The 24,135-nt window shown below is 42.9% G+C and overlaps 2 protein-coding genes and 1 pseudogene across 2 annotated transcripts; 2 read left to right on the top strand and 1 right to left on the bottom strand.

Moving 5' to 3' along the window:
* Positions 1-2,102: 2,102 nt before the first annotated feature.
* Positions 2,103-3,884, top strand: LOC144702513 (putative pentatricopeptide repeat-containing protein At3g13770, mitochondrial). Its single transcript, XM_078574565.1, has one exon. It carries the CDS (start codon positions 2,103-2,105, stop codon positions 3,882-3,884), a length of 1,782 nt encoding a protein of 593 aa, XP_078430691.1.
* Positions 3,859-16,117, bottom strand: ELF8 (binding protein). Its single transcript, XM_078573827.1, has 24 exons — positions 15,817-16,117; positions 15,531-15,597; positions 15,278-15,466; positions 14,926-15,026; positions 10,841-10,924; positions 10,629-10,745; positions 10,472-10,535; positions 9,950-10,164; positions 9,784-9,868; positions 8,867-8,967; positions 8,663-8,755; positions 7,944-8,012; positions 7,655-7,747; positions 6,754-7,020; positions 6,544-6,624; positions 6,290-6,448; positions 6,101-6,196; positions 5,905-6,006; positions 5,708-5,815; positions 5,394-5,618; positions 4,674-4,940; positions 4,526-4,597; positions 4,120-4,425; positions 3,859-4,048 (listed from the first exon to the last, which is right to left on the bottom strand). The coding sequence occupies exons 1-24, from the start codon at positions 15,958-15,960 to the stop codon at positions 3,947-3,949; spliced, it is 3,207 nt and encodes a 1,068-aa protein (XP_078429953.1). The 5' UTR covers positions 15,961-16,117; the 3' UTR covers positions 3,859-3,946.
* A 5,950-nt stretch (positions 16,118-22,067) lies between these two features.
* Positions 22,068-24,106, top strand: LOC144702512 (cytochrome P450 94B1 pseudogene; annotated as a pseudogene).
* Positions 24,107-24,135: the final 29 nt, after the last annotated feature.

Genomic DNA, 24,135 nt, shown 5'->3' with positions numbered 1-24,135 from the left:
TGACAGATGATGGGATGAAATACCCTGGATGAGTGACGTGATGGCGACGGTGGGTCTCGGACCGGTGACGTTATGGGAAGGTCATCACAGATGACGATGGTGACGGAATTTGAAATTATGGAAAAAAGGGGGGACAAAGAGAGAGGGAGGGAGTAGAGAGAGAGGGAGAGAGAGAGACAGAGCGAGGGAAACTGATAGAGAGAGGGAGACTGAGAGAGAGAGGGACACGTAGAGAGAGAGAGAGAGGGAGATGGAGAGATAGATAAGGAGACCAAGAGAAAATTGAAATAGTTAAGACTTAAATTATAAAATTAGACATGTAAAATGTGCAGTCGTAGATATGTCTTTTCATCCACTATGACGGGGACACCATCTGCTGATGGGACAAGGACAGGATGAGTAGCCCAGTGCAAGTGACGAAAACATGATGGATTTTGTCAAAATTTTGGGACTCATGACAGGAAAGGGAGACGTTACAAACTCATCCATCACCACCCGTCATCCGTCTCATCACATCCCAGCTGTCACATCTGGGATGTGCCGTTCCTTGTGCAAACGAAGAGTAATGCTTCAGAACAAAGTACAATGTTCTATCTCTCTCTACTCTCTATCCTCTCTTTCTCTTCTCTCTCCACTCTCTCTCTCTTTTTCTTCTCTCTCCACTCTCTCTTTTTCTTCTCTCTCCTCTCTCTCTCTCTCTCTCTTCTCTCTCTCCTCTCTCTCCGTTGTCTCTTCTCTTTCTTTTCTCTCTCCGCTCTCTTCTCTCTTCTCTCTCTCCTCTCTCTCCGTTGTCTCTTCTCTTTCTTTTCTCTCTCCGCTCTCTTCTCTCTTCTCTCTCTCCTCTCTCTCCGTTGTCTCTTCTCTTTCTTTTCTCTCTCCGCTCTCTTCTCTCTTCTCCCTCAGCTCTCTCTCTCAACTCTCTCTCTTCTCTCTCTCACCTCTCTCTGTTCTCTCTCTCTCTCTAACCTGTCTCTCTTCTCCCTCTCTCCTCTCTCTGTTCTCTCTCACACCTGTCTCTCTGTTCTCTCTCTCTCTCCTGTCACCCGCTTCTCCCTCTCTCACCTGTCCTCTCTTCTCCCTCTCTCACCTGTCTCTCTCTTCTCTCTCTCTCTCTCCTGTCACCCGCTTCTCCCACTCTCACCTGTCCTCTCTTCTCCCTCTCTCACCTGTCTCTCTCTTCTCTCTCTCACCTGTTTCTCTCTTCTCCCTCTCTCACCTGTCTCTCTCTTCTCCCTCTCTCCCCTGTCCTCTCTTCTCCCTCTCTCACCTGTCTCTCTCTTCTCTCTCTCACCTCTCTCTCTTCTCTCTCTCACCTGTCTCTCTTCTCCCTCTCACCTGTCTCTCTCTCTTCTCTCTCTCTCACCTGTCTCTCTCTTCTCTCTCTTCTCTCTCTCACCTGTCTCTCTCTTCTCTCTCTCACCTTTCTCTCTTCTCTCTCATACATGTCTCTCTCTTCTCTCTCTCACCTTTCTCTCTTCTCTCTCACACCTGTCTCTCCTTCTCTCTCTCACCTGTCTCTCTCTTCTCTCTCACACCTCTCTCTGTTCTCTCTCTCTTCTCTCTCTCTCACCTCTCTCTGTTCTCTCTCTCTCTCACCTCTCTCTGTTCTCTCTCACTCTCACCTCCCTCTCACCTGTCTCTCTCTCTCATCTGTCTCTCTCTTCTCTCTCTCACCTGTCTCTCTCTTCTCTCTCTCACCTTTCTCTCTTCTCTCTCACACCTGTCTCTCTCTTCTCTCTCTCACCTTTCTCTCTTCTCTCTCACACCTGTCTCTCTCTTCTCTCTCTCACCTTTCTCTCTTCTCTCTCACACCTGTCTCTCTCTTCTCTCTCTCACCTGTCTCTCTCTACTCTCTCTCACCTCTCTCTCTCTTCTCTCTCTCTCACCTCTCTCACCTGTCTCTCTCTCACCTGTCTCTCTCTACTCTCTCACACCTGTCTCTCTCTTCTCTCTCTCTCACCTCTCTCTGTTCTCTCTCTCTCTCACCTCTCTCTGTTCTCTCTCACTCTCACCTCCCTCTCACTCGCTCTCTGGACTTGCTCTCGCTCTACACGAAGCTGTTGGGCAGCGCGGGCGACCCAGATGGGCAGCTTGCGCGTCCAATGGCCTCCTCCTCCCTGCGCGACCTCCTCCGCCGCTGCGACACCCTCCTTCACGCCCAGGCCCTCCACGCCGCCGCCTCCAAGCGCGGCCTCCTCTCCGCCCACACCCCCCTCTCCGCCGCCCTCCTCGCCGCCTACTGCGCCCGCCGCGCCCCCCCTTCCACCGCCCTCCACCTCTTCCACGACCTCCCTTCCCCACCGCCCCCCCGCTCCTGGAACGCCGCCATCTCCGCCCTCTTCCGCGCCGCCCACTGCACCGCCGCCCACTCCCTGTTCGACGAAATGCCGAGCCGAACCCCCGTCTCCTGGGCCGCCGCCGTCGCCGGCAACGCCCAGAACTGCCGCCCGGCTCGAGCCCTGCTCGTCTTCCGCGCCATGGCCCCCCTCGATACCACCCCCCAGTCCCTGTCCGCCGCCATCGCCGCCGCCACCGCTCTCCTCGACCGCCGGCTCGTCGCCCTGCTCCACGCCCGCGCCGCCAAGCTCGGCCTCCACGACCCCTTCGTGGGCAGCGCGCTGGTCCACGCCTACGGCTCCTCCGCCGACCTCCCCCTCGCCCGCCAAGTGTTCGACGAAATGCCTCACCCGTGCGTCGTCGCCTGGTCTTCTCTGATGGGCAGCTTTCTCCGGCAGGGCCGCCCCTCCCTGGCGCTGGCCCTCTTCAGGGAGATGGTCTGCACTGGGGCCGTCGCACCGAACGAGTTCACGCTGGCGACGGCACTCTCTGCTTGCGCCCGGGTCCAGGACTTAGCTGCCGGGGAGCAGCTCCATGCCTTTGTGATCCGACGGCGAGGACGGGTGCCGGACGTCTTCGTGTCGTCTGCTCTCATCGACATGTACTGCAAGTCGGGGTCGTTGGGCCGGGCCGCGGCGGTCTTCGAGCTCGAGTTCCGGGCGCTGGGGAAGAAGGGGATCCCTCTATGGAACACCATAATTGCCGGGTATGCAGGCGGCGGACGAGTGCGTGATGCATGGGGCGCGGTCAGGGCCATGGGGGCGGCGGCGGTGCAACCCAATGCCGTGACGCTTGCTGTCGTCCTCCCCCTCTGTGCAGCGGCCGGGCAGCTTCTGCGGGCCGGGAAGGAAGCCCACTGCTTCGCCATTAGAATGGGCCTTTCCAGGGAAATTCTGGTGGGGAACAGCCTCCTAGACATGTACTGCAAGTGTGGGGAGCTGTCCAGTGCCGCCACGGTCTTTGATATGATGCCGGAGAGGAACAGGATCTCGTGGACTGCCATCATCAACGGTCATGGCCGCCATGGCAGCGCCGCTGAGGCCGTCCGATTGTTCCGGCGGATGGCGGCCGAGCCGGGAATAAGGCCTGATGAGGTTACCTTGGTGGCGGTGATCTCGGCTTGCGGCCATGGGGGGCTGGTGGAGGAGGGGCTGGGCCTGGTCAAGGAGCTGACCGAGGTCCATGGGCTTGTGTTGACCAAGGAGGCCCACGGGGCAATGGTTGACTTGTTGGCTAGAGCCGGGAGGCTGGCGGAGGCGGCACGATGGGCGGCGATGGCACCGGGGAAGAGCGCCCTCGGGGCTCTCCTCAGTGGCTGCAGAATCTATGGAGAAGTCAATAGGGGTGAGTCAACGGCCCGGCGGTTGGCGGCGTTTGAGCCGGATGGGACTGGGTTCCCCTCCTTGCTGTCCAGCATCTATGCTGAGAATGGCATGGTTGACCGGGCCGTGGGGTTACGGGCTGCCATGTCCTTGAAGGCCCATCATAAGATTAGAGGTTGCAGCTGGTTGGAGACTGCAGTCAAACAAAGCAACCACTTTAAATAATTAAAAATAATAAAGTCAGACAGCTCAATCTTCCTCCCCATCCGCATATCAAGATCATCGGCTCAATCTTCCTCCCCATCCGCATCGCTGTCCTCTGCGGCGGGGGACTCGTCGTCTGACTCGGACCAGGCTCGGCGCCGGCGGCTCACTGTCGTGGCCTCCGCCTGGAGTCCAAACTCAGTTAGTCAACGGTATTGACTTGCAAGGGGTTGACTTTGAGTTAGATGAAGCGTACTGGATGATCTTCCTCTTCGACGTCGGAGTCTTCGAGACCCGCAGCAACAAGAGGATCGTCCTGGGCAGGGGCAGCTTCTTTTGGACGTCTGGTCTTGGGGCGGGGACGAGAGGCTTCATCTGGCTCCTGCTCTTCTTCTTCATCTTCGTCCTCGTAGCGCTGCTTCTTCTGTTTCTTCTCCTTCTTCCTCTTCCCTCCTTTCCTCCTCTTTCGTTCCCCGTTGCCGCCACCCTCCTCATCCTCCAACCCTGCGGCCCTCTCCCTCCTCTTCCCCACCGACCCCCCTCCAGAGCTCTTCCATTGCTCCTGAACAAAATAAGAGAGAGTTTCAGATATTTTCAGAGTTATAGAGATTATATAAAGAGATCTTGAAAGAGATGAAAAGCTATGAGGAGCAGGAAAGGACCTTAATGCGCTCAAAATGCTGCTCTTGTTCCATTACCCGCTTCAGTTCATCCTCCTGCTTCCGCCGTTCCATCTGTAGAAAAATGTCAGCAGGTTGAGTCAACCGAGCCGAGTCAATGCTGACCGCGGAGGGGAATGCATTGACTTGCCTGGAACTTCTTCTGCTCCTCGGCTTTTCTTCGAGCTTCCTCAGCAAGGGTGGCTTGGCGGGCTGCTTCCAGCCGCTGGCGGGTCTGTTGCTCCTCACGTTCGGCTACCTCGCAATGCACTTTGGCGGCATCGAGGAGGTGCTTACAGTACTCCACGTGTGTTTCGATCTTCTTCTCGTCGAACCCATGAGAGTGGTAGCTGCTTGCAGATGAGAGATGGCTGAACACGCGCACTGCATTTTTCAGCTCCGCCACCGTAGTTCGGATCTGCCAGAACACCCAACACCATGTATTTAGGAAAAAACAATGACCAGAAAACTTTTTAAAATGAAGTAAAAAAAGGGGCCTTTTTTCAATAAATGAGTGTTCATCATCAAACTTTTTATTTTTTGAAGAATCAATTTGGACTTGCTCATAAAGAGAAAAACATTTTTTTCACTAAAGAACTATTGATCATCAAACTTTGAGAACTTCTGACTTTACTGAGAGATGATTCGTCCTGGTTCTAGCATGGATCAGCAACTGGGTTGGGTCTGATTGAAAGATTTGATCCCCGATCGTGGTCAGATAACTAAGACCGGTCTAACAAAAAATCAGATCCATCAAACTCAAAATATTCAATAAACTGATTGACCCTGAATAGATCAGTTGTATGGAAAATTTGATCGATTCCAGACCCCTAGTTTCACCTGTGGGAGCTCATTAGGATATTCAACTAACCTCATCTGCCGATCTCTTTGACTTTTGAAGGGTGGAAGCAGAGAACTTTTGCATGGCGACGCCTGCATCAAAGCGGAGGGTGTAATTGGAAGGTGCCAGGTGGATGGCTCTGAGAAGTGTTTTCTTGCAGTCCTGCCATTGCTCGGCTTCGTAGTGGGTCCGGGCAAGGTAAAGAAGAACTTGGGTGTCCGTGTTGTGATAATATCTTCTCAAGCAATTTTGATACTGTAATAAGTAATCAACTAAAAGTTAGCATCATTAAAATTTAAGTGAAGACCTCGGGGATAGAGATAGAGAGAAAGAGATAGACTTGCCATTTTTACTGCCAGTGCAAAATGGCCCTGTGCAAAGTAGACATGAGCTAGATTAATCCATACGTCTGGCATTTGCACGAGAATGCTTCCAGATGCTGCTTCTTGGACCTGGATCAGTCCAAAGACTATCGCCATGAGCATGGATATTTAAAAATTAACCCCAGGAAATAAAATAACTACATATGACCCATCAAGACCTGGGTAAAAATGTCTTTTGAAACATCAAAATGGCCTTTCTCGGCCAAGATGATTCCAGCGCCATTGGCAGCGTACAAGTTTCCAGGACGGGAAACTAAAACCTGTGCGACAAAAAATAAAATAAAATTATAATATAAATAATTAAGAGGCGGAATTCAGAGATAAGAGTTTTTCCCAATTTTAAAACTAACGTACTCTGTTGAAGAGTTCCTTGGCTTTTTCAAGATGAGTGGCCTCCAGCTTTGGGCCTCGCTTTTCAGAGCGTAGAGCAGCAAAGTAGTTCCAGTTGCCCTGGCAGTTCCAATAAAAAGACAATGTCAGCCATTCTATTTATGAAAAAACTAATAAATTGGAAATTCAGGTGGTGGTGAAGTTATGGCAAACCAATAAAATAGTAGCGTAGGAATCTTTTCCCTCTGTGGCATCCTTGGCCGCGCGAAATGTATCTTTTGCTTTGACCCAGTCGTCACTCTTCAGCTCCAAATTCCCGAGCATGGAAAGAGCATTTGGGCACTTATCATTTACCTTTAGAGCTTCCGCTATCTGCCATCGTAACAACAAAATTAATGGTCAACTCCACCAATCTATAGGAATATGGAACTGGAACCAAGAAGTTCTTATAACAAACCATAAATTACCAAATCGAAGCTCAGCTGAATATCATTTCGCGCTTTCGATAAGGCTACAAGCCTCAGATAGGCATCTGAATACTTCGGATACTGAAATTTGAGCATAAGGAAATTACACAAAAAGGAATACACGTCACAGGAAAAAGTAACATAGTTGGAGGGTAATATTATTCAACGTAAGAAAGAGATCAGAAGTAAATAAAAAAATGTGAACAATACCTTAAACAAAATAAATCTGTACAGGATACTTGCTTTTTCAGCGTGGTGTTGTTCTTCGAGTAATCTTGCGTAATTGAATAAAGCTGTTACTTTTTCCCATGGAAGATCAAGAGAAACCCCATCCTTCTCAAGTTGCTGAAATGGTTTCATCTCTCTGTACTGTAGAATGGAAGCACCTATGTCTGCGCTCGAGCTCCCTGTTTCCCAACTTATGACAACTTGCCAGGCACCTTCGCCCAGTGCCTCTTTAAATGTTTGCTCTGCCAACTATCGAGGAAAGAGATAAGATAATGGGTTTAATGAGACCTACAATAATAATAAATGCCATTTTTATGAGATATTGAGCATCTTGGAAAAGAAGAGATGACCCAGAAAGAAAAAAAAAGGAAGAAAAAAAATGAATTTGAGGACCTGAAAAGGCTACAGATGAGATTTTGAGGATTTGGGAAAGAAAAGGATGAAATTCGGACAATCGGGGAAGAAAACAATGAGATTTTGCACATTTGAAAAGATGAAGGATGGGTTTTTGATGACCCAGAAAGGAAAAGATGAGATTTTGATGATTAAGGAAGAAAAAAAGACAAGATTTTGACGATCTGAAAAGACAACGGGTGGGATATGGAGGATTCGGAATGAAAAAGAGAGATTTGGATGATCAGAGAGGAAAAAAAGTGACGACCTTGGAAGACGAGATTTTGACAGAGTCCGAAAGAAAAAAGATGAAGGTATGGTTCAGGAAGAAAAAAAGATGAGATTTAGAGGATCAGGGCAGAAAAGGATAAGATTTGGGCGATCTGAGAATATGGGTTTCCCATAATATGAGAGAGAAAGGATGAGTTTTTTTGTAATTAGTAACGACAGAGAAAATACATGCACATGAAATGAGTTTTCTATCACAAACCTCGAAGTCTCCTCTTTCAAAATAAAGAACCCCGATGTTGTTCAGCAATTCTACTGGTACTCCTTCACGCCTTCTTTTAAGAAGATTCAGAGCCTGACCAAACCAGGAACATCTTATAAGATGCCCAAATCAGGAACATTTCATAGCATAAAGGAAGACAGAATAGACTGCAAAACAATCGCAGCTGATTTTATTTTTAATAAATCCATTTAAGAAATGATCAAAGAATTTACAGACGTATTTGAATACTGCCAAAGTGCAACGGAAGAAAGTTGAGAAAAATGCTTACGGTTTTAAGGGAATCAAGCGAAGCTCCTGGATCTGACGACATTAACAATTCTCCAACCTCCAGAAAGGCCTGGATTACACGGCAGATAAATTAACGCCCTAGATAAGGCTCTAACCTTTTTGAATGCCCTCAAACAACATTAATTACATTTTTACAAACATAAAATAATTTAACTACCTTAATCCCTAAATCCTAATCCCTAAAGCGTAAACCCAGTATCCTCAACACCAGAAACCCAAAATCCATATCCTCCATCCTGAAGCCACAACCCTAAACCCAAATTTGAAAAGAAAAAAAAAACCCAAATTTGAAACACAAAATTTTGAATCCTATGGAAGGCAGAGGAAAACTAATGAATAATTCACTTATTTTTAGACGTTGAAAACATAAAGGTATGTGGTAGGAACCTGAATACAGTCCTTATCAGAGAGGGAACACGAGATAGAAAGAAGAAGAGAGCGAGAGAGAGTGCCAATGACAGCAGGCCCAAGTGAGGGCTTGTGCCCCCTCAAGGAGGATCTCCCAGCCAGAACTCGCGGAGTCCTCGACTGCCCTCCATAAAGGAGAGCTACAGGTATTTAAGGGCAATTACAATAAGTTGAAAAAACCCAAATACCCCTGAAGGGGGCTGTGGTCGTCACAGTAAGTTACTGAGCGCCACAAAACCTTATTTTCATTAAGAAATTAAGATAAAAATGAGATGTCTGGGACGGATTAACCTGAGCATCTTTTGGATCAATTCTTGTAGCCTTTCGAAGAGTCTCCAATGCTTTCTCATGCTGACCAAGCTGGACATAAATGTGTCCAACAGCCTTAAACAGAAAACATAACAAATAAAATTAGATAAAAAAACCTACGAAAAGCAAGAGACTTAGCTATCCAGCAACAGCACAACTGAGTCTAACTAAGGGTTTCAAACTTGCCTTCAGGCATTCGCAGTTTTCAGGGTGAACTTCTAAGACCTTTTCGAAACTCGACAGTGCACTTTTCAGGTCCCCCAGTTTCAATTGCACCTGGCCAAGCCCTATTTTGCAGCGAAAGAAACATTTAATTACTTTGCCACGAACCAATTGCAGTACTTCAAATCAAAACGCAGTACAACCTAATTTAGAGAAATAACAGCATCCCTGATTAAGTTATACAGCATCCTTGATATATTTTGGTTAGGAGAAAACACAGACATTCCTTTCTCACTACCATGCAAACCTAGTGACGAGCTAACCAAGTTAGGGTCGGAGATTGATAGAAAAGACACGAACAAGTGGTGTGAGATGAATCAATTTTTTTTATCAGACCACAATATGGCGGTAATGATCAATCTAAAATTTGGATCTATCATTGACCAGCGAATTATGAACGTTCTGTTTGGTCGAACATGATTGGCAAAATAAAATTAATAAATGGAAGAAGAATGAGTGCCACCAGGCCGCCTCAATTGTGGCATCCTCCTCCCTCTCTCTCTCCTCTCTCTCTCTCTCCCTCCCTCCCTCCCTCCCTCCCTCCCTCCCCCCCCCTCTCTCCCCCCCTCTCTCTCTCCCTCTCTCTCTCCCAGCATTGTTGATGGGGGCTACCATGAGGCAGCCAGATAGGACTGAAGTGCTAATTTCACTCATTGGATAAACTGAACAGTCTACCATTGATCGATCACTTGATCAAATTGGATTAATCGATTGATTGTGATCAGGCTGTTATGATCGATCTGACCAGTTGAGCTGACCGATGGAAAATTTTATGAGAACCAAACCAATCTGATCTAATCACCAACCCATAAACAGAGGGAAAAGATTCATGAATGACATGATATTGCGGCCATCATTAACGAGAGCCAAAATAATTATACCGTAGAAGGGTAGGACGAATTCTTGAGGCTTCTCTATTTCCTTGACCGATGCCATGTAGTAACGTCCGGCCTTTTCAAAGTCACCCTGCAAAAGAAAAATATCTCTAAGTTACAGGAGCAAGTAAACATGGAAAATGGCAACAGAGCTTGGGCTAGTCTGCTTGACCTTGCTGTGGTAAGACCTTGCTAAGTTGTAGTATGAATGGGACTTCATCAAACGATGATTACATACTGTAAGAGCAGTCTCAGTCAACTGCTCAACCAAAAAATGTTGGCCGGTGAAAAAGAAATGATTGGCCAAATAATTAAGGGCCATTCCACAATACGGATAAATCTCAAAAGCCATCATCATCTTCTCCATCCCTTTTCGAATGCCTCCAGCTGTAAGTATTTGGCACGTAGCCAGAGCCGATTAGATGACAAAGAACAGAAACCAAATATATGTCTTTGATACTAACAATAATTGATTAGTGCATGACGTTGAACATAACTTCATTACTTCAATCAAATACGAGGTAAACTAACTTAATTGAAACCAAACGCATGCATTCGGTCAAAATGCCTTCATCAACCCATATGAATTGAATAATAACGATAATTGAGAATTTTATTTAAAATTCAAGAATAATTACTCATGGAGAGAGATACTTCTGCAAAAGGTCCTCCTTAAGGTGATTAGGCAACTCACCGTCACTTGTATGCAGTTCCATAACTCCAAGCGCTACGAGAGCATCGACATTTTCTGGATCTAACTACATTTTTAAAACAGAAACAACAAAGATATCATGAATGGGAAAATATTATGCACAAGTCACAGAAAATTAGTAATTAGACAATTTCCATGCCTGCAAAACCCGTTGAAAGGCTTGTCGAGCCTTTTCAAATTGCCCAACCTTGTAGTGGCAAAGGCCAATACCAAACCGTATGGCAGGGGGACACTGAGGATAAGCTTGCAACGCCCTCTAAAAATCAATGAAGCACAAAAAGCCATCATGAGATCAATGATGAATGGTGTATTATACAGAATCGGATGCAACAAAAATAGAAAGAGATGGACCTTATAATAATTCAATGATTCAAGGTAATGTGCACGGCTTTCTTCTCCATAACTGAGTTCACCGCGATTGAATTCTACACATGCCTGAAGAATGCAATTAAACGAGAAAATTAAGGAACAAAAATTTTCATAAAATCATTCTTTCGAAAATAAAATTCAGAAAATGAAAAAAACATGTTTAGATTCCCACTCCGCAATTCACAGAAGATGTAAAAAGACAAAGACAAGCTTCTGCAATGATGGAAATAAGCAAAGAAATATCAACCACAACACAGACAGTAGTTCTCTAGGAAAAGTAGTTCCAATTGAACCAAATGCAAGCAGTAACAAATCATTCCGTACAAAGATTTATGCCGGCTAACACTCCACACATGAAAGTTAATAGCTTGACATTTATTATAAACTACATAGATTCCAGTATGCAGACCAAGAATTACATTAAAATAATGCCATTTTTTTTTCACATCAGCATATTGTGACTAACATTAAATTTTTGAAGCCAAGAAATTGAGAAAACATGTGATAGGATCCTGGTTGGGATCCTATCACAATGAACGTTGAGTTGATGTAACGAGGACTAATCCAAAGACATAGAGAGAAAGAGAGGAGGGAAGACGACGTCCAGAGGTAAGATCTTCAGGAGGACTAGAGGATGAGAGTGCTGTCGTTGATCCTGCAGGGAAGAACATTTATGGAGGAACAAGGAAGAAGAAGAACAAGGAAGACAAGGAGATGAAGATGGTGGGAAGACCACCAGGAGGAGAGGGAATGGGAACAACTTCAATTCATTTCTAGCCTGCCCACTCCAAAGGAAGGCGGCATCTGTTTAAGGGAAACACAACAGAAATGTTCGTAGTGGGCAAAATGAATAAAATGCCCTTAGATGCCACCCGGGTCATATCATAATATACAATACTTTTGATGGGATCCTCGTTTAAAATAAGAAAGTGTTAATCTAAATAGGTCTCAACCCTTGTTGGGCTGTTCTAGACTGAGAACTCTGCAGTCTGATAAGAACCCAGGAGTTTTAATCAGGAAATAGAGAGGGGATGGGAACTGCCAGGAACAAAGAGGGAGAGGGAGGGTGCCGAAAAGATCATCGGCAGAGAGAAGGGATGCTGGGATGGATGTCAGCTGAAGGTGGACAGAGGGATGAACTTTGCCAGGGAAGGAGATTTGCAATCAATAAAACTTTGATAACTTCTTGTCTGCTCTTCTAAAGGGAGAGCCGCCCAATTTAAACTAAAATAGAAGAAGAATGGGAAATGACCAAAATGCCCCAAGCAAATTGAGAGACATGCCCCTTGTAAGCCAAATAACTAACAATTGCCCTGCAAACACCCCGGGTCCTATCACAGTCATATAACCGAGATGGCTATGTGTTACCCTATTTTTGAGTGTTGCTGTCTGATAGAGTCCTCAATCTGTGTCTCTATCAGAGCAAAGGATTCTTGATACATGAAGTGTACAGATGAGAAATGGCAGCTACAGGCCCGGATTCAGCACCTACAGCCTCTAGGAAACATCTCCCATAATGACTTGGCGCTTTCATAGGGAACATCTCCCATATTGACTCGGCCCTTGCATAGGGAACATCTTCTGCACCAGTCAGCCCTTACTCTCCTGCCTCCGTTTTCCACCCTATTTGCTAAATTGGCATGATAACTGGTCAAAACAAGGTCCCTTGAAGTTGAAGTTTCCCAGACTATTTGCTCTAACAAGGAACCCAACTGCCACAGTCAGCGAATGTTGGGACGGGGCTTGGGTCCCAACCCTCTTGGAGACATTATCAGACCTCCAGTTTGAGGAGTTGTTGGGAATGCAGGAGATCCTTCTACCTCTCAGCTCATCAGCAGGTTATCAAGACGGATGGGTATGGTGGGGGCCACCTTTCTCGGTGAAGGATGCATACTTGAAGATTCGAGGGGTGGCGAGAGATGACCCAGAAGTCAGTCAGGCATGTCACATAATGCTGAAACGAAAGATTCCTCTTAAAGTGAGAATTTCGGTTGGTTGTTGAGGAGACGGAAAATGGTCACACAGGTCTATCGGCGGAGGTGGGCACCAGCAGAGCCCGTCCACTGCCCCTTGTGCGCTGGGGGCGAGGAAGACTGCTCACACCTTTTCTTCACATGTCACCTTGCTCAAGGAGTATGGGCCTCACAGCAGATTTCAGGGGTGAATATCTCCACAGACGACGATTTTTGGGCATCAGTCACGACAGGTGGATACCGGAGCAGAATGGAGTGGGGGAGAATTCTCGCAGTACTGTTGGCGATATGGTTGCACCGAAACGAAGTGGTGTTCAAGGGAGGAAAGGCTTCAGTCGAGAGAGTCATATATGACGTTGAGGCGCTAGTATCTTTTTGGGGGTAGGGGGATAAAAGCAGGCCATGCGGTCATATCTGTAAATGATGTGTACATGACCCGGAGCTCAATGTCACGTCTGTTTCAAAGAAGTGACATAGACGGAGTGGGTCGGTCATCATCAGCAGGTTAGCGAGCGCCGCTAACAGCCGATCCACATCCAACGGCAGCCAGCAGCAACACAGCGACTGTGGGGCGCTCCGGACACACACAATCCCTGAGAAGTCATTGCGACCAGGCACCGTCGACCCAATTAGTAACATTAGCGGCTAGCCCAGGTGGGATCGTTGGCCTAACACCTCCGGCATATGGGTTCGGCGCATTTGTGAGGGCTAGTTTTGTTGTGGGCTTCGGATGGTGCGGACTGACCGCACCCAACAAGCTCCGACTAGCAGTGATGCCACCAATGCCCGGTCAGGATAACGGCTCCAAAGGGGGGGGGGGGGGGGAACTCTCCACGCCCACCGGTCCAGACCCTCCAATGGGCAACTCAGCGTCTGCCAGAAAGGCTCTCGCACACGCAATTTGGTGTCAGCTAGACAGGGCCTTGCGTGGGCGAAAGGACTTCGAAGGATCCCGCAAATGTGGGGTTACCGGAGTACTCAGTCCGCCTGGCCTAAAAGGGCTGATCGCCATTACTTTCTGCACATGATCGACCGACCGTGATTTCTGGTGCGCGTCTAGCTGGTCAGCTAGACAGGCCCTCACTAGCGGGGGCCAACATCTAAACATTGAGTACTAACCTCAGGACGAAAGACAGAAATCCCATTTGGAAGGGATCATAACAGTATCATAGAGACTCAACAAAAGGTATACATAAAATGATATTCAAATTCTTCAAATAAGAATCCAAGATACACAGATGCCAGTTTCAAATTCAAGAACAAGACTGTTGATATTAATTCACCAGTAGATGCTGTCCAAAGAGTCTAACATGTAATTTAAATAAACAAAAAGAATCATTCAGTGTCACAGACTTTCGAACTTAGTCCAGATCTTGTAATATAAAGCATGACTATATGAAATCCTGCGAGATCTGAGGAAGAATCTAATGCAGAACTATCAATGAAACCAAGAATATCTCTATAATTTTAATAGACCCCAAAGTACACGCCAACGTTCACAAGTTTTTTCCTAATGTTGGAATCTGTGGTCTGTGTATCAGCTTTTTCATTTCGATAAATGAACCAAGGGGATGACCATGAAATGACACAAATGGCCTTGGTAAAAAATTGGAAGAAGAAGCAAAAGAAAGTCACATTAACGTATCGTCTTCCATCATAAAAAGCAAACGACGTTTTACAGAAGAAATGAGCAAAATTTTCCACTGATTAAATTTTATCATGGTTCATCAAAATTTCAGAATATGAAGATCTCTTTCACAGAAACTTTCCCTTTCCCTGCAGAAGCTAGAACTACAATGTCCAAAGGTAGAAAGAATATATTTTCAGTGCAGTAAACCCTAAAATGTATGAAGACATCCGCAAAACATTTTTAATTCAAAAAGGTTCTACAAAAAACAAAATGACCTCGTCTTTTTATTTTGTCCTGAAGACTGGCTACAGTTATAATGGGATACAACGAAAGTTTTCGATGGGTCTACAGGAAGATGAAGAGATACGAGATTGTATCAAGAATCAAGAACCAAAAGAAGTATGAGAATTCGGAAATTAATAATCAGCATAAATTAACTTAATCAAGATGTCATTAAGAGGTACCTGACCAACAAGAGCGGGAACATTGTTTGGGTCTCCTTCCATCACGATATTAAAGTATTCACCGGCCTGACTGAATTCACGTTTGGCCAAGCAAAGCTGACCTGATCAAGTATACAAAATCAGTGATCTGCTCATCCGAATTTTACACAGGATGAATCCGCGATAAGAAGAGAACAAAAAGTGGGGAAAAGAAAATACGAAGAGGTAGTTTTAAATACGCATATTGAAATATCACTTTGCAAATTTGGATGAAAAGGAGCAATCTCCGGTGACACTTTTTAAAAAATCATTTTGAAGATGATCATTTCTTGGTAAGAATTCCTATTAAAAGGACGATCCGGAACTTCTCCACCTTTCCCAATATAAGTAGACGGCTCGTCCTTGTCAATCCTTGACGCTCGGTTGTAATACTGCGTCGCTGTTCGAAAATGCTCATCCTTCTTACTCCTCTCACACTTTGCCAAATACGTATGAAACGCAGCCAACGCGTTGAGAATCGCAATTCGCTCGTATTTCACATCAGCATAATACTCATCGATTTCTGGGCATAAATAACATCACCAAATCAGGAAAATTAGAGAATCAAAACGAGGAATTAACAGTACCTGGGCTGGAACCCTCCTCCAAAATCTGCCGGAACTGATCGATCTTCCCTTGTTTGAAATACTCTCTCTGCAAACGGGACAATCAGCTAGTAAATGAAGAACCAAAACTACGATAACCAAAACCAAAGCAAAAGAAAATTAACAACTCTGAAACGAACGAACGAACGAATGAATGGTTAGAAAATCTACTTATTGAGACATCATCAATACAATTTTATCTCAAAAATCCCTCCTAGCAGTAGAACAACAATACTGGCAGAGAACAAATGTCGAGCTTTACGCGTACCGCAATGATAAGCCAAATGTCGAGCGGCGCTTGCTCGGCTTTGAGAATGTCGAGGATGTCAGAGGCGTCCCGGGGAAGCTGGTCGAGGGCTACTTCTACCTCTTCAGAAGAATTTTGCACTGGAATATGCACGCGAGCAACCATCTTGGGGATTCGAAAGACGAAATCTTCGAGGACTTTCTACCATCAATTTCGAAAACCCACTTCGCCGCCGGGAAGAAGGGAAAAACCCACCAGCCGTATCGATGAAATCAACCTGTCCTGTCCGGTGGAAGCATCAACTGCCGGGAGAGTCGGAAAGCAATTTCATTTTGTATTTCATTCTAATGTCTCATAAAAATGATTTTATACTTAAAAACTGATAATTATCTGTGGTGATGTCACTCATTTCAATTAATCTTAATTATTGGGTTAATCTTAATTATTGGGTTAGAGCTGATTTAAGGGTTTTACAAATAACTGGCCATCTAATTTTAGGATCTTCAGCCGTGAAAAATACTATGGTTCTGATGTTGATATGTAAGAATTGAATTGCTCCTAGTCTGAGTTTGTTGTTTGGAAAAAAAATTGAAGTATACCACTATTTTATTGTTTTTTTTAATTGTATGCTCTCGAAAATGGTCCTTAAGTCACATAATTTTAAACTAGGATCTTCTCTTAATCCAATATTCATTTGCAGCTCATCAATAAATAATATATAAGAGATTCAGTGCCTTGGATAAACACCAGTATTGTTGCACTGAAAGTAATCCACTCCTCTTTCTTTTAGTTTTTTTTTAATTTGTGTTCTCCATAAGAGTCTAGATTTCTCATATCAAGGGATGTAGTCCAAACTGATCAAATTGAGGAAGATATTATATAATATAAACGTTACCACTCATCAACCACCTATATGTGTGCATTTAAAGGAATACACTTCTATGTAATAGTTATTGCTTGTTTTCATCTACATACTTCCATAAGTTACATGTTTATCATATCAAGAGTGATACTCTAAACCCTTAGAAAGGTTTTCAACTCATACAAAGCTGAACATATTTTTTTTATTAAGCAAACATATTTTTTATGAAGTTATTCAACAGATAGTTCAGAGGGATGATCAACTCAAAATCTGACTTTTGATCAATTTATTGGGGAAATTTAATTGAGAAAGTTATATAATTTTAATCAAATATAACTAACTAAAATCTAATGCAAAATCACAAAAAAAGACGCAAAGTCACTCAAAGAACATTTATATGACTGAAATTATAAGAGCAATGGAATCTCGTGTAAAATGGCATGCTATCTGATTTTGTTGGTTTATCTACGTCTATAATTGATTTTCTTAAATATCATTTTATTAAGTAGATAAGTAAATCAGTTCATTTTAAATCTCATTTTAAGTTATCATAATAAGTACTTTTAGAAAATGTTATATATGGTTTAATTCATCCGGATAACATGAGGCCTGTTTTGGATTAGAAAGCAAGGTCCATCATAAAAATTAAGTCTTAAAAGAACTTTGATGAATCTGTAGATCCATGAGATTCTACCAACAAGGAGAGATCTGAATCTGTAAATTTCATCATACTGTAGATATAGATTTGCTTAATGATTGACACTCCAGTCTTTCTTCAGCCCAGTAGTAACAAAGTCCTTACTTTTTTTTACATTTTCATTATTAAATTTATTTACACACTATTGATATGCACAAAAGGCCATGAATAAAAAATTAGAAGAACAAATTAGCATCAGTTCAAAAAGATCACATTAAAGTCAATGTGGGCATTTTAAATATGATTAATATCTCATTTCTATTTGAGTGAATCTGAGATACTTTATCAGATTAATCGTCTATAGGAAGATGGATAATCATCAGGATATATTTGTATGTATATTAAATAATTTTAAGTGCATATTTAATACACATCTTGGTGTTTACTTGATCTAATCAGCATTCAAATCCACATAATGGCTTCATTAGGTTGATCGCATTGCCAGTAGATGATAATTCCTCTCAAATGATAAAAGTTGAGGTGAGTCTACTCAACAAACTATGTTAAGCTCCTATGTGTGTCAATTTTTACATCATCTCCTCTTGAATTAGATTTAGCACTTGACATACATTAAGAAATATTTCATCTCCAACAAGGCTTAATGATGATGTGCACTATGATTTGTCGCCATTAGCTTTGAAGTCTGAGTTTTGACCTCAAGAAGTCATCCTTGAGACTTAATGTTAAATTTTTTATCTCCGAAAAATAATTTCATATGTTATAAAATACTTTCATCTGAAGATTATTATGTAATCATAATTTCTCTTCCCAATATTTTTTTATCTTGAATTGGATCATTTTTTATAAAGTTGGTCATAATTCCATTTTAGTATTATCTTTATCCTTAACATTATACATATAAATGGAGATCGATATTTAGAAACCTTTGGCATATTGATTACTTTATCTCATTTTCTCATTCTTAAGATTTTGTCTAAAAAAGGAAGTTATCTTGTTATTGTACAAGAAAAAATTCATTCTGGATTATAATGCCAACATATGCCAAAGTTAATAACAACAAGATATCATTGGTTACACTTATATGGGCATGTAAGTATCATATTATTGGTTTCTAGAGCCTTGATTTATATGAAAATAAAATGATTTTTGTGGCAGAAGACAGAACATAATGGAAATGGCACATTAAAAATGATGATCAAATAACCATAATGTGCATCAAATTCATGATTTCTCAGTTACTCAAGTGAGACGTTGAGCTGTTAGAGTGTCTGACCTCTATACATATCTACCGATCAATGAAATGTTGAATATCCTTCTCCATCTTGACTACCCACTTTATTTCTCCACCGTCGTCAGTATGCCATTCCAATTGCATCGCAAGTGGAGAGGACCCAAGGAAATAAGTGAAAATAAGGGTGAAAATTTTGAATGCTGGCATGAAAATTTATTGAAAAATTCTGTCCTGAATAAGATATACTACATGTTATTTTTTTATAAAAAACCCTATACTCGAAGTATATCTTTCGACTTCTAATAGACCATTTGTTTGTGACCTTCCATGCCCATGTATCACTCTAGTTAACGATTCTAGTGGCTCAATAAACTTTACTGATGTTCCTAATTAATTACCTAAATCATTGAATAGAGTAAAAAATCATGGATTGATTTAAGCAAATCGATAGGTTGAGTTTCCACCCCTTGGGGGATGCCATGCTATACCTTGTGCTCTAGAACATACAAAGGAGTGTATTGACTTACTAATGGAACCTCTTCCCATAAGTTAGTGCATTTATATAGTCCCTCATTCACTTGAAGCTCCTTAGGTGACTTAGGATATGATCAACTATCAAACCCTAATTAGTCATTCAAGTTAGTAATGATGTGTTTGGAAATCATTAGAGAACTCTTGATTGATATCCAATACCTTCACCAAGGACTTGATTACATCGTCTTCCTCAAGTTCTCTCCCCTTAGACCAAGGATGTGTGATTTCATCTTGACTACTCAATCATCTTCGTGACCTTATTACTGCATTCGAGATAAAAAATTTTGTAATTCCATAATTAGGAACTCATAAGTCATAGTTAACAAATATCCATCAACAATATGTATTTGGTGTCTCAAGTCTGAGGGCCACTTACACAAAAGGGATGAGAATCGACCTGATTAATAATTTGGTATAATCATGTAAGTTATGCTTAAAGTTTTGGGGTTTGTACATATCAATTCAATGAACTCTTTCTGCTAAAGGACACCCACTATCTATCTTTGGTATCTCCACATTAATGGCTTTGGGATTTGCCATACTCATCCTATAGGTGGAACTAGATAATGCTATTCTATTTGGATACTTTGATATCCTTCTTGAGTATCCTCCAAATAGGAATAGTTAGATCACATGCTTTAGGACTATTGATCTTTGTATTATGATATCTTTGATCATGGACTTCAGTGTAAGTGTCACACATGCATTATAGTAAATATAATGTATTAAAAAAAACTAAAAGAGATAAAGAATATGTTATTGGCTCATCAACCACATTTATTTATATCTTACATATTCCCAAGAGAAGACAATTAATAAAATTTAAAATTTCTAGTACCAACATCATCAGCAAATGATTTAAGTTATTTTACATTATAATCTAAAATACTAAATATTTTTTTTTATATGTGATGTTCAAATTATATAAAATATGAAATTAAAGACATGACATATAGATGAACACAAAGTAAGATGCATATTTTTCTTTTTTTATCACACTTTCCTCTCTAGATTGGGTACAATTAAGGGGTAATACTCTTAGTCTTGGACCCATTATTTGATCACTAGTCTTGCCTTACCTAAAATTTTATCTGGTCCTGGTCTGGTACTTGACCAGCCTAGTTCATTACCTATTACACCAAACACTACCACAATTGAAATCAAAGTTAAATTGAGTGTCACAATGATATAAATGTATAAAAAGCATGATCCACAATGGTCATGCATCACTTAAAATGCTCAATTCATCATCTATATTCAAGTCCATATGTTTTCTAAAATCATTCAATTCTGATATACTATTTTAGAATATAAAACTAATTCAAAATTCATGATAACGATGACAAATAATTCACTTTCCTTACCAGTTTTAAGTGTCTGACCAACAAAAATGTAGAGATAGAAGAATTTGGTGTCAAGAGACAGATTCCAACAGCTATACTATGAGAATGGTGAACATACATTCATGATGGAAAGCTAGAGTGAAATAGCAAGAGAGTGTAAGGAAAAAAGGGGACGAGAAAGAGAGTAGGGAAGAAGATTTTTATGAACATCCAGTGCTGAACTGAAGGTTGAACCATGATTGAGACCAACAATTGGTCTGCCGAAAATTCAATACCTAAATATTGGTCTAATCTGAGTCAACCAAATTTGATCATGCATGTTATTCCCTATTGACTATAGACTAAATCAGTTGTGGAAGAAGACATGATTTTTAGATCCTTATTTTAGGTCAGGCTAGAATTTTTTTTAAAAAAATCTACCCAAAAGCCCCTTTTGTGATCCGTTAAGCTCCAAACCCCATCACATTCATATTAATTCTCCTAAATCATGAAAATTAAAAATATGTTACATTTTTAGAAATAAATGTATGGACTAAGATGAATCTAATCAAGTATAGTTAATAAGATCCCATAAAGTATTCATATTGTAATGATATAACACACTTTCATCATTGGTATAATAAATATAAAATATGAATAATATTTATAAATTCCTAACACACATATTAACCTGGTCATAGGAACATGAAATTATCTAAAAAAATACCTAAATATATACCACCTAGATTAAAAGGTCTGAAAGGTCATGAGTGAGTTATTTGTGTGCTTCATGGGATGTCAATTGATAATGAAGTTAATTTATTGTTGGATTCCATCACCTTTTCTTCAAAACCACTAGAATACATGAATTAACAGCACTAATTCAATCTCCATTTATCCCCAAACATGGGAGAGGACCCTTTAATGTGAAAGACATGATTTAACTATGTAGTGTCTATCATTAGAAACTAGAGAGTATTTATATATCTAGAACCTTCTGACTTAGATGGCTTGTGAGAGAAGAGACATGCATGTAATTCTTACCATTATAACCATGATACGAGAACTTACCATTGTTAAAAAAAAAACCATGATAAGAGAACTTCAACCAACGATGTATATCTCACTTTTTGTTTTTAACTTCGCCAGCAGTAAAAAATTACTTTTTATCTATAAATAAATCAATATATTTGCATCCTAAGGATCATAACCTTTTGATTTCACATTTCTTCGCTTTTATCTGACAAATATCTGTGTATTATACTTTGTTAAACCCTTGCTTCATGAATACTCATACTTCTCCCCATAAAAAGAAAATAGTTTTAATTTTAACCCATCAAAATTGGCATATGACAACTTCTACAGAGCAATTAAGAATTTAAAGAAAAAACTAGCAAGAAAAAATATTCAATAATCTCACTCTTCTCATAGGCAGACAGAAACGTTCAGGATTCTGTTTTTCTCCTTGCTTCTCTATTTGTTATGTTCAAATGAATGAAAAAAAAAGAGAGATAAATAAATAGCAGGAAATGAGACTCAAATAGCCATGTATTAGCTGGTAAAATTCCTTCCTAAATCCAGTGCGGATGCTATCATTGGTCACTAGAAAGAAGCCTCTAAGTAGGATATATCTGTATCGATTCCTTAAACTAATTTAAGGCTGGGTATGCACCATAAATTTCATGTTTCAAAATCATGCAAGCACACCAATGCATCTATTAAAGTATCTTGACAACTTAATCTGATAAAATCCAAGAGCCCTACATGGGTATTTCTGTCTTTTCCTTTGTCAAATGCTTTACTTTAAATAGTAGTAATCCTCCCTTGAGGAGAGTAGACGTGGTCGTTCTGTTCCGTTTGTTCGAATTGGTGCGAATTGCGCGTTCTGTTCGGATTTCCGAACAGAACTTCGCACAGACGGCTGTGCGGTTCGCTTTGTGCGAATTGCGCGAATTTTTTTAAAGGTTTTTTAGAAAAAAGCCTCCCTCCTTCTCGTTCTCGTTACTCTCAGTCTCCCTCCCTCGTTCTCGTTCTCACTGACTCTGAGTGACCTTGACCCACCTCTCGTTCTCGTTCTATCGCTCTCTCCATCTCTGCTCTTCAAGAACTGAACTGTACGCCTCCTGATGGGATCTTCTTCCTTTGCCATGTTCTTGGCAGCATTCCTCCCATTTATTTTCATGCTCGTCGCGGGGTTGAACTTTGCCGTGCGGCTCATCCTCGGAGGGAGAAGAAGAAAGTTGGACATTCAGGAGCATGGGCTGCGGGGCTATCCTCTGGTGGGGTGCTTGGTTTCCTTCAACAAGAACAAGCGCCGGCTTCCGGACTGGTACACAGAGCTGCTGGCCGAGTCCCCCATCCAGACCATCGTCGTGGCCCAGCTCGATGCGTGGCGCACGGTGGTGACGGGGAACCCGGAGAACGTGGAGCACATCTTGAAGAGCAGGTTCGAGAATTACCCAAAGGGCAGGCCGTTCTCGGAGTTGCTCAGCGACCTGCTGGGGACCGGCATCTTCAACGTCAACGGCGAGCTGTGGCGCGTGCAGCGCAAGCTGCTGAGCCACGAGTTCAGTGTGAGGATGGGCAAGGCCGCGGCGGAGACGGCGCTGGCGGCCGTGGTGGGCGGGCGTCTAGTCCCCGCGCTGGCGGCGGTCGCGGACGGCAGCGCCACTGTAGACCTTCAGGAGCTCCTTCGGCGGCTTGCCTTCAACACCATTTGCATGGTCTCCATGGGGATAGACCCAGCTGCCTGGGCTCAGAGGGAGGCGATGCGTCGTGCTGGGGTAACATTCAACATAAGTTATTAATTGAACTGGCTCTGTTATCTTTCGTATAGATATGTATATCTCTTGAATATCAGCCATAGCTTTAACCACTGTTAGTCTGCAGCTCCATTAAGCTCTTACGTATCTCTTGTTATCGGCTATATAACTTTAAGCACAACTCGTAAGCGTGCCATGATCTTAACTAATATTGCAGGGCTCGATCTGGCAGAGGCGTTCGATGCGGCGGCCGGGATCTGCGCCAGGCGTGGGATGGCACCGGTGCAAGCTGTGTGGAAGGCAAAGCGCCCCGTAAGGATCGGGTCCGAGAGGGTACTGAGGGAGAAGCTGGCCATCATCTACGATGCCGTATGTAAGCTGATCAAACACAGGAAGACGGAGGAGAACGTGAAGCAAACCCAACGGATGGAATTTCTCTCGAGACATGGTGGTGAGCTTCATCATGGCAGGGCGGGACACCACGTCGTCTGCGCTGACGTGGTTCTTCTAGGTGCTGTCCCAGCACCCGGAGGCGGAGGCAAGGGCGACGGACGAGGCCGCGATGGCCAAGGGAGAGTTGAGTCACGGAGCGCTGAAGGAGATGACTTGGCTGGAGGCTTGTCTGTGCGAGAGCATGAGGCTTTATCTGCCGGTGGCGTGGGACTCAAAACACGCCGTCGAGGACGACGTCCTGCCGGCTTTGTTCAGTGGATCTGGTTCTCCTCCTTTGTTCGGTTGTTCGAATTTGTTCATTTGTTCGAATTTGTTCGTTTGTGCGAATTTTTTCGGTTGTACGAATTTTGTCGTTTGTGCGAATTGTTCGAACATTTGTTCGAATTTTTGCACATAAAAAGAACAGCACACCGAACACACCCCTGTGCAGTACATTTATGCGAATTTTCTGTTCGTTTTAAACGAACAGAACAGAACAACCATGTCTAGAGGAGAGCAGCCAAAAAGGTTGAGCACGG

This window comes from Wolffia australiana, chromosome 4, assembly GCF_029677425.1.
Source record: "Wolffia australiana isolate 7733 chromosome 4, ASM2967742v1".
In the NCBI taxonomy this organism is placed as follows: domain Eukaryota; kingdom Viridiplantae; phylum Streptophyta; class Magnoliopsida; order Alismatales; family Araceae; genus Wolffia; species Wolffia australiana.
Note: the sequence above shows the minus strand (reverse complement) of the source record. Positions and strands in the feature narration are given on the sequence as shown.